Source organism: Crocuta crocuta, unplaced genomic scaffold (genome assembly GCF_008692635.1).
Source record: "Crocuta crocuta isolate KB4526 unplaced genomic scaffold, BGI_CrCroc_1.0 scaffold130, whole genome shotgun sequence".
Classification (NCBI taxonomy): domain Eukaryota; kingdom Metazoa; phylum Chordata; class Mammalia; order Carnivora; family Hyaenidae; genus Crocuta; species Crocuta crocuta.
In genome coordinates this window covers 14,387,870-14,402,274 of record NW_027527920.1, presented here as the reverse complement: position 1 = coordinate 14,402,274, position 14,405 = coordinate 14,387,870, and the positions used below count along the sequence as shown (strand labels likewise).

The window sequence follows — 14,405 nt, the reverse complement described above, 5'->3', positions numbered from 1 at the left end:
TCTGCTTGCCTGGTTCTGGTCAGTCCTTTGACTTTGTCCTCCACTCTATCTGCAGTCATTGCTGCTGCTTTATAGCTAGTCCCTGGAGGAGTGGAAATGCCAGTTGTGCACAGGGTTCTAGCAGCAGTGAGCCCTGGAAAATTTATAAGCCCACGTGCTCATGAAAGCAGATGTTCCCAGTCAAATCCATACCATCCTTTGCAAAACTAGAGGGCAGGTTTCTTTCTTTGTAGCAGATGAAGCAAATGAATCACAAAGGGCTCTGGCTGAGAACTTGAAAAGGTTTCCGCTGTTCACAGGTGTTTGCAGAAGCTTATTATCCTGCAATTTTGGGAGAAAACGGTTTTTGTTGTTGATGCTTTATTTTATTTTGCTGACCAAAGAGGCTTTGGCAAACACTGAGTGGTGTGAAAGGAAGAAGGCTTTTTCCTAGCCACATTGTTTGCTGAACACTGGAAAAACCAGTTGAATGAACCACCAGCTTTGTCCAAAAGGAACCCCAGTCAAGTGGAGCAATGTCAGAGCACACATTATAACAGGGTGTAGCAGAGACAGATGCATGCTGATGAGAGGTGCTGGGGAGTCAGAGCTAGAAATTCAGATGAGGTTTTAGATTTAAGATTTGATCGAAACACTAAATTCAGTAATAGTTGTGGGGCACTCTGATTGGATGGGGGTGCCATCAAACATGGGACATTTGGGTGGGGGCTGGTGGCATGGGTGGTGAAAGAATTCACCCAAGGCAGAATGAAAGAGAGGGGTTTATTGAATATGAAGAGCCTGAAATTAAGTCCTCCATTAAGAGCAACCTCGGGCTGCACTTAGCCCAGTTCCAGGAAAAGCTGCAGCTGAATCCACCCTCAGGACCACCCTCGGATCAGCCAATCAAAAGAAATGTGTCACATTCCTGTGGTCTGACTCAGGGCTGGGAACTGCAGGTAGTTACTCTGTACAAACTAGCCAATCACTCACTGCTTGCCTAACCCCAGGTAGGCCCTTTGAGCTCACCTTATAATTGGTCATTTTCAAAGGATTCTCAAGGGTCATGATTGGGTCCTGCCAAAAGTAACGGACGCCTCACGGATACTGAATGGTCAAAACTAGAACCATGGGTGTTGTACAATTATAATTGGTGCTTATGTGATGATGCAAAACGTACAACGTGTGCACTTTAACACCCCCGTCCCTTACCCCATAAAAACCCTGCTCGCCATTGTTCGAGGCTTCTTGCTGCCGCTGCGCCGGTAGACGGGTGAGCCCCAGCTCAAGCTTGTAATAAAGACCCTTATGTACTTGCATCCGTGACGGCTCCTTAGGGGCCTCAGGGGACTCACGATTTGGGCACAACAAATATACCACAAGGGAGGGGCATCTGGGTGGCTCAGTCAGTTAAGTGCCCAGCTCTTGATTTCGGCTCAGGTTATGATCTCAGGGTTTGTGAGTTCCAGCCCCACATTGCTCTCTGTGCTGACAGTGTGGAGCCTGCTTGGGATTCTTTCTCTCTCTCTCTCTCTCTCTCTCTCTCTTTCTTTCTTTGCCCTTCCCTCACTTATACTCTCCCTCTCTCAAACTAAATAAACTTTAAAAAAAAATTTAAAGAAAAAATATACATAGCAAGGGAGCAGTGGGTGGGACAGCAAAGGAGAGACTATATGTGGGGAGGTGGTGGTAAAGGGCCACAGTTATAGGGCCGAGTGAGTTAGTATGGAACTTAGGGAATTTTCCCTTTTTTGGTAATCTTAGGAACTGTGCCTGGTTGTAATTGGTCAGTTAGAGCCTATGGTGGATTGCTTAATAAGTCTGTTTGAATTGCTTCTTTGTGCTCAGCTTGGTGGTCCCTGTGGGCCCTTTTACCTTGATCAAATTTCATTGCTCAAGCCTGTTGCAGAAAAGTGGCCTCTACAATAGTCATTATTCAACTCTGAGAATCTTTTATGGCTTAACTATCCTTAATAGAAAAACTAAATGTAAAAGGGAAAAAAATACAACTATTCACATTAAAAAAAAAAAAGTGCCTTTTTGGGGTGCCTGGGTGGCTCAGTTGGTTGTGTGTCCGACTTTGGCTTCGGTCATGATGTCATAGTTCGTGGGTTTGAGCCTGGTGTCGGGCTTTGTGCTGACAGCTAGCTCAGAGCCTGGATCCTGTTTCAGATTCTGTATCTGCCTCTCTCTGACCCTCCCCTGCTCATGCTGTCTCTATCTCAGAAATAAATAAAACATTAAAAAATTAAAAAAAAATAAAAGATATTTTTAAAAAAGCTGCCTTTTTGGGTGCCTGCCTGGCTCAGTCAGTGGAACGTGTGTGTCTTGATACAGGGTTGTGAATTCAAGCCCCACGTTGGGTGTAGAGTTTTCTTAAAAACAAAATGTTTATTTTTATTTAGTGTTTTAGTTTTTATTTTAGAAAGTATGAGCAGGGTGAAGGGTAGAGTGAGAGAGAATCTCAAGTAGGCTCCAGGCTTAGTGCAGTGGCCACTGTGGGGCTTCATCCCACGACCCTGGGATCATGACCTGAGCCTAAATCAAGAGTTGGTTGTGCAACTCACTGAGCCATCCAGGTGCCCCAATAAATAAATTTTTTAAAAAAAGTGCTTTTCATATTTAATAACAGAAGAAACAGGTATAGCAGCAAAATACTGCAGAAATACATCAAGTATATAGAAGAAAAAGTCACTTCATTTCTGGTTCCTGGGTGGTTCAGTCAATTAAGCATCCAACTCTTGATTTCAGCTCAGGTCATGATTTCATGGTTCATGAGGTGGAGCCCCAGGTTGGGCTCTGTGTTGGCAGTACAGAGCCTATTTGGGATTCTCTCTCTACCCCTCCCCTGCTCATGTGTGTGCTCACACTCTCTCAAAAAATAAATAATATAAAATCAGCATGAAAAAAGGTCAGTTCATTTTTACTACTATCCCTACCCTCCAAATTCCAGTTCACTGTATTCCCTAAAGCTATTCCCAGTAAATGATTTTGCCTTTCTGCAATTGTGTGTGCTTTTTACTGCTACAAATCATGAACTGCCTATTTGGAAGCATCAGTTTTTTTGGGAGTCCTTTCTTGTACTTAATTGAAATTGTTTATCATATCATAAGGGAAGTCTGTTTTATCAAAGCTCATGCAAAAACCTACACACTTGCATATTAGTAGTAATACCTTCTCTCAACAAACCCAACTCACTAATAGTAGAATTTCTGTAGCCTTTACTCAGACTACCCACTCCGTACCAAACAAGAGCTTCTGAACTTCAGCAAAATCTCACAACTTTGTTATTTTTGATATGACTTTTCATTTGTCTCTGACAACTGACAGAACTCATTCATTAATCTAATTTGAAGGCTTTTATTCTATGACTACTTTTGTCATTCAAAAGTTTGTGATGGTTACTAGTTTCTTAGCTTTCTAGGTTCTTTTTTTGAATGTTTATTTATTTTTTGTATATGTGCTGCTGAAGCGAGCACTGATGTTTGTTTATTTTTAAGAGACAGAAAGAGCAAGAGCCAGAGAGAGAGAGAGAAAGCGAGAGAGGGTGCACGCACAAGTGGGGGAGGGGCAGGGAGAGAAGGAGACAAAGAATCTGAAGCAGGAGGCTGACGTGGAGCTTGAACCCACAGACTGTGAGATCATGACCTGAGCCCAAGCTGGGTGTTTAACCGACTAAGCCACCCAGACACCTGAGCTTTTTAGTTTGTTAGGACAAAGGATGACATGGCTACTGCCTCCCCAGGATTTTATAATAATTAAATTTTGTTGGAGTCCAAAAGGAATGCTTTCGAGAAATTCTAAATTAAGGAAGGACCAGAGCAATTAGCTGTGTCTTATCCTGGTGGCTTTGGGATATGGCTAAACTCAGATGTACTTCTGAATATACACAGGTAAACATTTTGGGTTGCTAAGACAGGACACACAGCATATGACGTTAGTTTCGGCCTCCTTAAATCAGGTTTGCCAGTACTGACTGCACTTCCCTGGGAGAGTGATGATGCTTATTCTCGAAACATAAACTTATCCTTGAACTTAACCAAACTGCATGTGCTTATTAAAATGCCCATCTGTNCCTTTTTTTTTTTTTTTTTTTTTTTTGAGAGAGTGCGTGTGCATGTGTGAGCAGGGCAGGGGCAGAGGGAGGAGAGAGAGAATCCTAACCAGGCTCCATACCCAGCACACAGAGCCTGACTTGGGCCTCGATCTCATAACTGTGAGATCATGACCTGGATCAAAATCAAGAGCTAGATGCACTTCAACACTTTTTTTAAGATTTTATTTTTAAGTAATCTCTACACCCAACAGGGGCTCGAGCCCCCAACCCCAATTTCAAGAGTCTCTCCCTCTGCCAGCAGAGCCAGCCAGGTGCCTCTGATTCTAGCCACTTAGTTCCTTCAGTGGGTTCACTTCCCTCTGGGTAAAATCTGAACTCCATAGGAAGGTTCTTGCTCACCTTTCTAGCCCATCTTCTCGTACATCATGTGCTACCTTCCACCATTCCAAATCAACGTGTACTTCCCAGACTTGCCTTTATTTCTTGGCTTCCTCTGGGACTTTGTACTTGCCTAACCTTCTGCCTATTCATTCACCTTGAGGTCTTACCCTCTCTGGCAACCTTATCTAAGTTTCTCCCTGGTACCCCAAGTAGCTCTTATTCATTCCAGTCCCTTGAGGTTCTTAAATTCTTGAATAAGTGGCATGCATACCTGCATAACTTGCTTAGCTGGCCCTTCCTCAGTTTAAGAACTTTGAGGTAAGAGGGAAGGATGCGATCTGAACTGCTATATATATTTTGCTGCTGCTACTGTTGTTGTTTTATCCTTCTGTAAGACTGGAAGCTATAATCACTGAGCTTTAATATAAATTAAAATTGTTTATTATACATCCTTCTCTCTTTGTATTTTATTTCTTTAATACATAGTCTTTAGCCTAGCAGTCCTGTTAGGTTTTAGTTTGAGAAGTACCTCTTATTTTTTGGAAAGTAACGCTTTATTTATACTTCATTACCAAACGCTTGTTTTTAACTTACTTTATAAATTTTTAATTTGTGTGACTTTTATAGCCACCCAGTCAGCATAAGAAAATACTGGGTGTGTGCTTACTCAGTCTTTGCTTCCCTCTCCTATTTTATTCATAGGCCAGAATGTGCTTTTCTGCTTTTTGGTTGCCAGTTTCTCAATTTGGAATAAATTAATTTATGATTCGCCAGAGAGGCTACAGCTGACGTGAACTGTTAGCTCTAAGAGTCTCTTAACCCAAGTTTGTTTCACTCAAATATTTAGTGAGCACCTACTATGTGTCAGGGATGATATAAGTGTTTGAGATATCTTAGGGGCCAAAATCGTTCTAAATAAATGTGAGCTTATAGAGCATACAGTCTAGCAGAGGTAGACAGAAAATAATATACATCATATGTAAACTCCGTAATCTGTTAGAAGGCTATAGGTTCTATGGGGAAAAACACTGTAAAAAAAATGAAACGTGGTAGGGGTGGTGATAGGTGGCAGATGGTGATTTAAAATGGGGGTCAGTATATACCTAACTGAGAAGGTAAACTTGAAGAAGGTGAGGAAATTGCCCACAGGGGTGCAGGGACAATAGCTTCTGTGAAGAGGGAGCCGGCAAACCACAGGGAGGGAAATAGGAGACGGGGCAGCAGAGGAAGAGCACTAAGCCAGATCATGCAGGCCCACGGGCCATGGTGAGGACTTCAGGTTTTCACTGGAGTGAAATTAGAGAACTTTAAACAGAGGAGTATATCCCTAAAAACTTCATCTACTGCTGCTTGAATTATTCACCTCTTACTCAAATGTATTTGTTTTGGCTTTCACATATTTTAAAAATGCATATGATACTTTTAAACCAGCTGACTCTGCATGTATTTGGCTATGATTAGTGCTTGAGGCTACTGCATGTTAATCTGTCCCCGTAGGGTCCTGCTCGCCCAGAAGAGGATCTCTCCACAAAGGAAGAGAACCTCTGCCGAGCTTTCTCTGATGCCTTGCTCTGCAAAATTGAGGATATTGATAATGAGGACTGGGAGAACCCTCAGCTCTGCAGCGACTACGTTAAGGATATCTACAAGTATCTAAGGCAGCTTGAGGTGAGTGAGCCTTTGGGCCTTGGTTGTGCAAGCAATGTGGAACTTACCACACAGCTGGGAAGGAAATAAGGTCAGCTTCTCAAACTTCTCATTCCGCCAACAGGTTCTGCAGTCCATAAATCCACACTTCTTAGATGGAAGGGAGATAAACGGACGCATGCGCGCCATCCTGGTGGACTGGCTGGTGCAAGTCCACTCCAAGTTTAGGCTGCTGCAGGAGACCCTGTACATGTGCATTGCCATCATGGACCGATTTTTACAGGCAAGTGTGGCTTCAGGGACTCTGTACCAGCGCTCATTATAATTGCATTATGCAACACCAGTGATGGCACCTTGCAGTAGAGACCAAAAGCCACATTGTGAGAAATCAAGGAACTTCACGTGCTAGAAAGGGAAGTAGCCAAATGTGTCAAACCCCTGGTGATGCTGACCACTGCTGGGTGTTTCTGTCGGGTCAGCCTGCAGAGAAGTGCTGGGAGATGGGGGTTGGGGTGGCACGTGGGTGGCAGAGGGAGACACTGCATTGCCAGTTATTCATCAAAGAAAACATACCAGCAGGAGGTCTGAAAGTCAGCCCAAGCCTGGGGTACCTTTGGATGCTGGTTTTCCAGGTCTGCTTAATCGATTTTGTAGTTCAGTACTCTCTGCTATTACGTTTCCTCATCTGAAAACGCGGAGTTTAGCTAGAGAATGTTGTGGTACCCAGCCAACTGTGGCATGAATCGCTGTAGAAAAAAGAAGAGGCAGAATTTTTTAAAAAGGGGTTGGAGGGGCGCCTGGGTGGCTTAGTCGGTTAAGCGTCCGACTTTTGCTTAGGTCATGATCTCGCGGTTTGTGGGTTCGGGCCCCGCGTCGGGCTCTGTGCTGACTGCCAGCTCAGAGCCTGGAGCCTGTTTCAGTCTGTGACTCCCTCTCTCTCTGACCCTCCCCTGCTCACGCTGTCTCTCTCTCTCTCTCTCTCCTAGAAATAAATAAAACATTAAAAATAAAATAAAAGGGGTTGGAGGTATGTGTGGGGAGTATACTGAGATATGGAGGTCTAAATAAATGTAAGAAAGTAAGCTGAGAGGCAGGAGTGGTCATCAAAACAGTTACCAACTGATGACACAAAACACCAGTTAGAGGAAATGCCAGATATAAAGCAGTAGTGTGTGATCCACCAGGCGGTAGCCCTGAAGATATGGCTTATTTATTTAAAGTTGACATTTATGATATAGCTCAAGTATAGATTCTTCCCCAACAATCCCATAATAATTCTATTTATTGTAATAATGACCTGAGATACTGCAAAATCTCAATTCAATGGTTTGCATAATACATTTCTCATGGAGTAGGAAAGCAGTCAAATTTTAGGTAGATTTTAAAAAATGAGAGTTGAAGCAAGAAAAGCAAAGTTCAGTTTAAAAGAAAAAGTGAATGAAGGGACTGAGATTTTCTCTGACTCTGAAGCATCTCTGAAGATATCTCAGGTTGATTAATGAGCATAGTTTTGGTAATGATTAAGGAAATGTGTCAGCTAACCCCTTCCATATCCCTAGGCATCCATCATTTAATCCTGCTTTTTGGTTTGGCCTCATCTTGATGCAGACTAGGTTGAGTGCCATGTTGGGGCTTTCCCCAGACACTCAAGTCAGGATGACTAGACTGGAGCACGGACTAGGAGCTTGGTTCTCAGGCGTATTTCTTCCCTACTGAGCAGTTGAGTGACCTGGGTCTGAATCTCTTCCCAGGCCATCTCTTTGTATGTGGAGTAAAATACATGTACTTCCTAGGAGTTTTGCGAGCATTCAGTGAGACAGTTGTTGGAACATTAGCACTGTGCCTGGCACATAGTGAATACGCAGTAATCTCCACACCCAATGTGGGGCTCGAACCCACAACCCTAAAATCAAGACTTATACACTCTACCGACTGAGCCAGCCAGGAGCCCCTGATGGTACCTGCTATTAATACACAAGTTACCTGTGCTCTTAAGAGGGGGATGAAGAGAGACAACGTGGTTCCTCTCACTTTCTTATATCCAGAGCCCCAGCCTTCTGGTTACATATGACTTAAGACACATTCTTCTTCAATTAGGTTCAGCCGGTTTCCCGAAAGAAGCTTCAGCTGGTTGGGATTACAGCTCTCCTCTTGGCTTCCAAATATGAGGAGATGTTTTCTCCAAATATCGAAGACTTCGTTTACATTACAGACAATGCTTATACCAGTTCCCAAATCCGAGAAATGGAAATACTGATTTTGAAAGAACTGAAATTTGAGTTGGGTCGACCTTTGCCACTACACTTCTTAAGGCGGGCCTCAAAAGCCGGGGAGGTAAGTGCCTCCAATTCCATACGAGACTTTATTTTGTTGCTTGTTGTCTTATGCTAGAAACATTGATTCAGTTAAAAGAAAACTTATAAATTTATAGGAAATCATGTTTTCGTTAAGTCCTAATGCTTTATCTCCTCAATTCTTTTTTTTTTTAATTTTTTTTTTAATGTTTTATTTATTTCTAGGAGAGAGAGAGAGACAGCGTGAGCAGGGGAGGGTCAGAGAGAGAGGGAGTCACAGACTCTGAAACAGGCTCCAGGCTCTGAGCTGGCAGTCAGCACAGAGCCCGACGCGGGGCTCAAACCCACGAACCGCGAAATCATGACCTAAGCGAAAGTCGGACGCTTAACCGACTAAGCCACCCAGGCGCCCCTATCTCCTCAATTCTTAAAAGACCTCATGTTCTATGTAACATACTGTGGAATAGGGCAGTTGCTGGGAAGGGCAAGTGAATTGAGTGGACTTCCACTTCCAGGCCTTCACCCAGGATTTTGCAAAAACAGTAGTAATGGCTGTGCTTATTATTCTGGGCTCTTCTTTCCTAGGTCGACGTGGAACAGCACACTTTAGCCAAATATCTGATGGAGCTGACTCTCATTGACTATGACATGGTGCATTATCACCCTTCAAAGGTGGCAGCGGCTGCATCCTGCCTGTCCCAGAAGGTTCTAGGCCAAGGAAAATGGGTGAGTGTTGGGTTGGGTTAAGAAAAAACTAGGTTTTAGACCCTCTGGATATGAAAAGTCTTAACATTTTCATAACAGTATCGCTGAAGCAGTTGTTAAAATCCAGAAGCCTGAAAGAAAGCTGCTTGGAATGCTTCAGACGGAGACTAGGCGAGCACACCATGGCACCCAGGTGTGCTATACAGTTGTAAAGGCTGTAGAAGGCCACCAACAGCAGGCATGCTAAGGTTTCTGGGATCTTTGGTTAAGTGAAACCAGCAAGTCATCAAGCATCTATGACAAAAGCAAGTCAAGGCCCGACAGATTTAGCCAGTAAAGGTGAAAAGGAGCCACTTTTAGATTCATACAAGTAGCCAAAGCTCCTGGCAGTTGGGGTCCCTTATCTCACGCACCAAAAAGGACAAGAACCGACACAGAAGGGGCCAGGTGACTGCAGTGGGAGTTGTGGGACACCCTTTTGTGGATGAGCCAATTCTAGACTGGCACTAAGCAGTTTATAGTCTGTCGTTGGTGCCCCAAGAGAGAGCAGCAGAATGAAATCCTCCTCTGAGCCCAGGTGTTAAGAAACGGTCTCATCAAGCCTCTCAGGGGAGATATGGAGGCGAGTGGGAGCTGCTTCTCCTCAGCCTCCGTCCCCTCAAGTTCCAGGAGAACCACTGAGCATTTTGCCAAAGACACGTCAATTGTGATCAGGCCTTCACCTGGCCCCATGTGGCTACCTGTAGCTTTGCCAGGGCACCATGACAGGTCTGTCCCTCCACACATTTTATGTAAGAAAGGAGGGGAATAAAGGAGAGAATGTATGTGTGCTTAGGTATTTCCTAGTTAAAAACAAAAGTACAGGAAGAATAGACCAGAAATGATACTTGAGGGGTTGGATGGGAACAGGGTAGAAGGCTGGTGATGGGAGCAAGACTTGTAATTTCTTATCAGCTGTATACAATACACTGGAACTTGTTTGACTTTTGAACAATCTGAGTGTTTATGCAAACCCTAACTGGAATTAAGCAGAAACAACAATGTCACCATATATCAAACGGATAACGAAGCACAGAGGGAGAATTCAGATAACTTTTGAAAGCAGTATTCTGACTGTGAACCCTTAGTGGGATGTGGTTAGATAAAACAAAGGGCCAAAAGAGGTAACATACTTAACATTTACTTGGGAGATGTATTGTTAATAGCAATCTTTTATTATAATTGTGAACCTATTTAGGGATATTAGTGTAATACATTGTTATTAAGGATTCAAATTTTCACAATAAGAAGAGGAGTAATTTTAACAATTAAAAACAAAGGAAAACCCCTATGACATTAAATATGTTTTGGAAATGTCAGTAAATTAATCACTAGAAGGCCTGGAGACAGTGGTAACCCCGTAGCAATGACCATACCTAGCGCCCACATACTGGATACTAAGTTCCATTGCCCACTAGGACTAGGCCTCCCTTGAGAGATAGCTGCTATCACGTTGGGGCAGAAGAAGTACAAGGTGAGCCTAGATAAGTTTATAACAGACAGCAAGCAAATTCTCAAGGATCAATGGGGGTCACGTCAAAAAGACATAGGAACTGGCTTGAAAGGGCTCTTACTGACTATATCTGAGCATCAAAAAAGAATAGAGACAGTAATAGATTGTAATGCATTTTTTAAAAATGTTTATTTTTTGAGAGAGAGAGACGGAGATGGAGGATCCGAGGCAGGCTCTGTGCTGACATCAGAGAGCCTGAAAATGGGGCTTGAGCTCAAATTTTAGGGGCACCTGGGTGACTCAGTTGATTAAGCATCTGACCCTTGGTTTTGGCTCAGGTTGTGATCCCATGGTTTGGTTTGTGAGATGAGCCTCTGCATCGGGCTCTGTACTGACGGCACGGACCCTGCTTGGGAATCTCTCTCTCCCTTGCTCTCTGCCCCTTGCCTGCATGTGCGGATGTGCACTCTCTCAAAATAAATATTAAAAAAAAAAGAAATCAAATTTTAACTCCTAATGTAATAACTGATTCAAGTGACGATCAACTGATGGTTATATCATTAGGTGAAGTAATTTTGGAGAACAAGATTCACATGGTCTCAAAATATCACCTCATAGGTATTGTAATAATTCTGAAGAAAAACTGAACCTTTATGATAGGGAGGTCTGCAAGTGACCACCTTAACCTGGTGATCAAGCTTGGCGTCACCAGTGGTAGGAGCACTTGACTTGACCTGTGTTCTGGTGCAGTAGGATGTATGCATTATCCTCCCGATGAAATTCATGCCCAAATGTTTGGCACGAATCCTAGCATCAGGAAACACTCCGATTTAAAATGTGGGATGTTCTACAAGTAACTGGCCTGGATCCTTCAAGGTGTCATTTAAAGCCAAGAAAATAGGAGTTGTTTTAAGTTAAACAAAACACCAAAAACCAAAGATCAGATATACTGCATGTACTTTGATTGGACCTGGATCTAAAAAGACAAATCTTTAAAAGATAATTTTTGGAACAATTGGATAAATTTGCATATAGACTATATTCTCAAGAAGACTATGGAAATGTTGATTTTTTTTTTTTTTTTAATCTGAAAATGCTTTGTGTCTAAATAGGAAAAACTATTTAGGGGATGTTTCTGAAGCATTTAGAAGTGATGTGTCATGGTGTCTGCAACTCGTTTTCAAATGGTTCAAAAATCGTGTGTGAGTATGTATATACACAGTTTTTGCTGAATCATTTGAAACTGAGTTAGCTGCAGACACCATGAGAAAGCAAGAACGTGGCAGGATGTTAATAACAGACGAATCTACACAAAAGATACACATGTTCATTATATTATTCAAGATACACATGTTCATTATATTATTTCAGCTTTTCTGAAATAATTTGAAATTTTTTTAAATAGAAAGCTTGAGGCAAAAAGGCTGTTGGTATATGAATGATAACATGGTCCTGGTACCAGTGGCTCATTTTAGTTAAATTACTTTCCGCTTGGACATGTCTTCTTGGGGCTCTGAACCTACTAGAGATCTTGTTTTCTAGGAATTGATTTTAAAGTACCAGTAGTTGTGTGTTATTTCAGGATTAATCTTGCTTTGTTCTTTTATTCTTTAAATTATTTTAGGATTGGGGCACATGGCTGCCTCAGTGGGTAGAGCATGAGACTCGATCTCAGGGTTGTGAGTTCAAGCCCCACATTGGATGAGGAGCCTACTTTAATGAAGTAAAAAAACAAACAAACAAAAAAATACTTTAGGATTAAGATTAAATTGTGATTGGGGTGCCTGGGTGTCCCAGTCAGTTGAGTGTCTGACTTTTGATTTCAGCCCAGGTCAGATCCCAGGGTTGTGGGATTGAGCCCTCAGTGTGGGATCGGAACCTCAGTGTAAGGTTCCACACTGAGCGTGGAGCCTGCTTAAGATTCTCTCTCTCTGCCCCTCTCCCCTGCTCATGTGCACTCCCTCGCTCTCTTAAAAAAAAAAAAAAATTGTGATTTATTTTCCCAATTAGATGGTGCATATGAGACAGATGTACTTTGGCTTTTAGAATTTTACCACAGAACTGAGATAAAGTTGGGTTACATATCTTCACACATGCTAGGTCTTACTAGCAATCAACAACTGTTCTTTTGCTTGATGCTTGTTCTCCAGGAGGCTAGGTCACACGGCTAGGGGTAGAGGCTTCTTTACTCTCTCTTTTCCAGGGCTTAACTACACAGCGCCCAGTGAGAGAATCCTGTGTAGTCTTAGTTCTTCTGGACTTTGTAGGTTAGATTGCTGCCCATGGCCTAGTTTATTCTTTTTTTTTTTTTTAAATATTTTTATTTCTAGGAGAGAGAGAGAGACAGCGTGAGCAGGGGAGGGTCAGAGAGAGAGGGAGATACAGATTCTGAAATAGGCTCCAGGCTCTGAGCTGGCAGTCAGCACAGAGCCCGATGCGGGGCTCGAACCCACGAACTGCGAGATCATGACCTAAGCGAAAGTCGGATCCTTAACTGACTAAGCCACCCAGGTGCCCCAGCACTGGCCTAGTTTGTTCTTAATCATGAACCTCTTTCCCTGACTGACAGTGAGTACTTGGACTCTCTAGCTCCCCACCAGCCACTGCCCAGTAGGGATTTGAAGGGGGTGGGGGGAGGGGGGCGATGGTATGTGAGATATCCTTGTCCCTGCCATTACTGTGAAAAGGGCTTTCCTTCGCTGGGTTTTGTTTTTACTCTGCCCCACTTTCCATCCCCTCTCAGTGTGGTGATAGAAGCATGAAAGCTTTGTTACTTGGAGTACCCTACATACCTCTGCAACCTTCCTTAAAAAACAATACTGTGGGAACTTTGACACTTGATTTAGCTGAAGTTGCACAGTGTCTTAATTTAGGCTTGCTCAGAGCCAGTGTCATCTTGCATTTACTGGCTGCTTTGCTGGTACCATGGTAGTGGCTGTTACTGAATTTTCTGAAGGTAAGAATATCGTTTTACAGCTTTTATGTAAGTGGTAAGTGATGTCAGCATGTATAAGATGTGCTCTCCTAAAGAAGCAGCAGCTTTATCTTGTTTCATCTCTTTGCATTGTGTTTCAGAACTTAAAACAGCAGTATTACACTGGATACACAGAGAATGAAGTATTGGATGTCATGCAGCACATGGCCAAGAATGTCGTGAAGGTTAATGAAAACTTAACAAAATTCATTGTAAGTACTCCTTCCTCAACCACTAAAGCATTAGATTATGGGTTTTGTGAATGAGAGTATGCGTATGTATGTGCGTTTGCATTTTCATGTAAATGTAATTTTGGCATATGTGAGAGTCCATTTTAGCACAAACTCTTTTCTAGCCCAGCAGGAGATGGAGCATACTGATCTATCCCCAAAACAGACTTTCTTTAAAGCAAAGTAGCTAGGCTAACTATGTTCAAGCCCCTGGTAGTCAGCCAGGCAGCCATTCAGTGTGTCTGCCCACGTTGTCCCAGCATCCTGGGCGGGGCACTCAGCCTCAGGGAATGCACTCCCCATGCCATCTGGGACAGCAAGGGCCCACCTCACAGGGCCCTGTGAAGAATCGGGTATTTGGGTGGTGTCACTCAGGGCCTTTGTCCAGGATCTTTTGGGACAGTGACCAAAAGCATGGTGAAGAAGGTGGGGCAAGAGCCCATTCAGAAAGCCACCTGGGGGCCAGGTATCTGTCTCTGTGCCGCCCACCTGAGAGGAGGAGTCAGAGGAGATTGGGTGCTGTCTTGTGCTTGTGTGACGCTGAGTATCACCACGAATCTGGTGACAAAGAGCAAGGCAAATGTTTGTGCCAAGCGCCCTCACAACTCGATTGCTTGCATGTAGTTTCTGTATGATTTAGCACACA

At 43.2% G+C, this 14,405-nt stretch overlaps 1 protein-coding gene across 1 annotated transcript in view; it reads left to right on the top strand.

Moving 5' to 3' along the window:
• Nucleotides 1-14,405, top strand: part of CCNB2 (cyclin B2) — a 29,384-nt gene that overhangs the window by 14,257 nt on the left and 722 nt on the right. Inside the window, exons 4-8 of the mRNA XM_077745345.1 lie at nt 5,915-6,085; nt 6,189-6,347; nt 8,162-8,398; nt 8,944-9,084; nt 13,631-13,741. Coding sequence (XP_077601471.1) covers nt 5,915-6,085; nt 6,189-6,347; nt 8,162-8,398; nt 8,944-9,084; nt 13,631-13,741 — 819 coding nt within the window. The remainder of the gene's footprint in view (nt 1-5,914; nt 6,086-6,188; nt 6,348-8,161; nt 8,399-8,943; nt 9,085-13,630; nt 13,742-14,405) is intronic.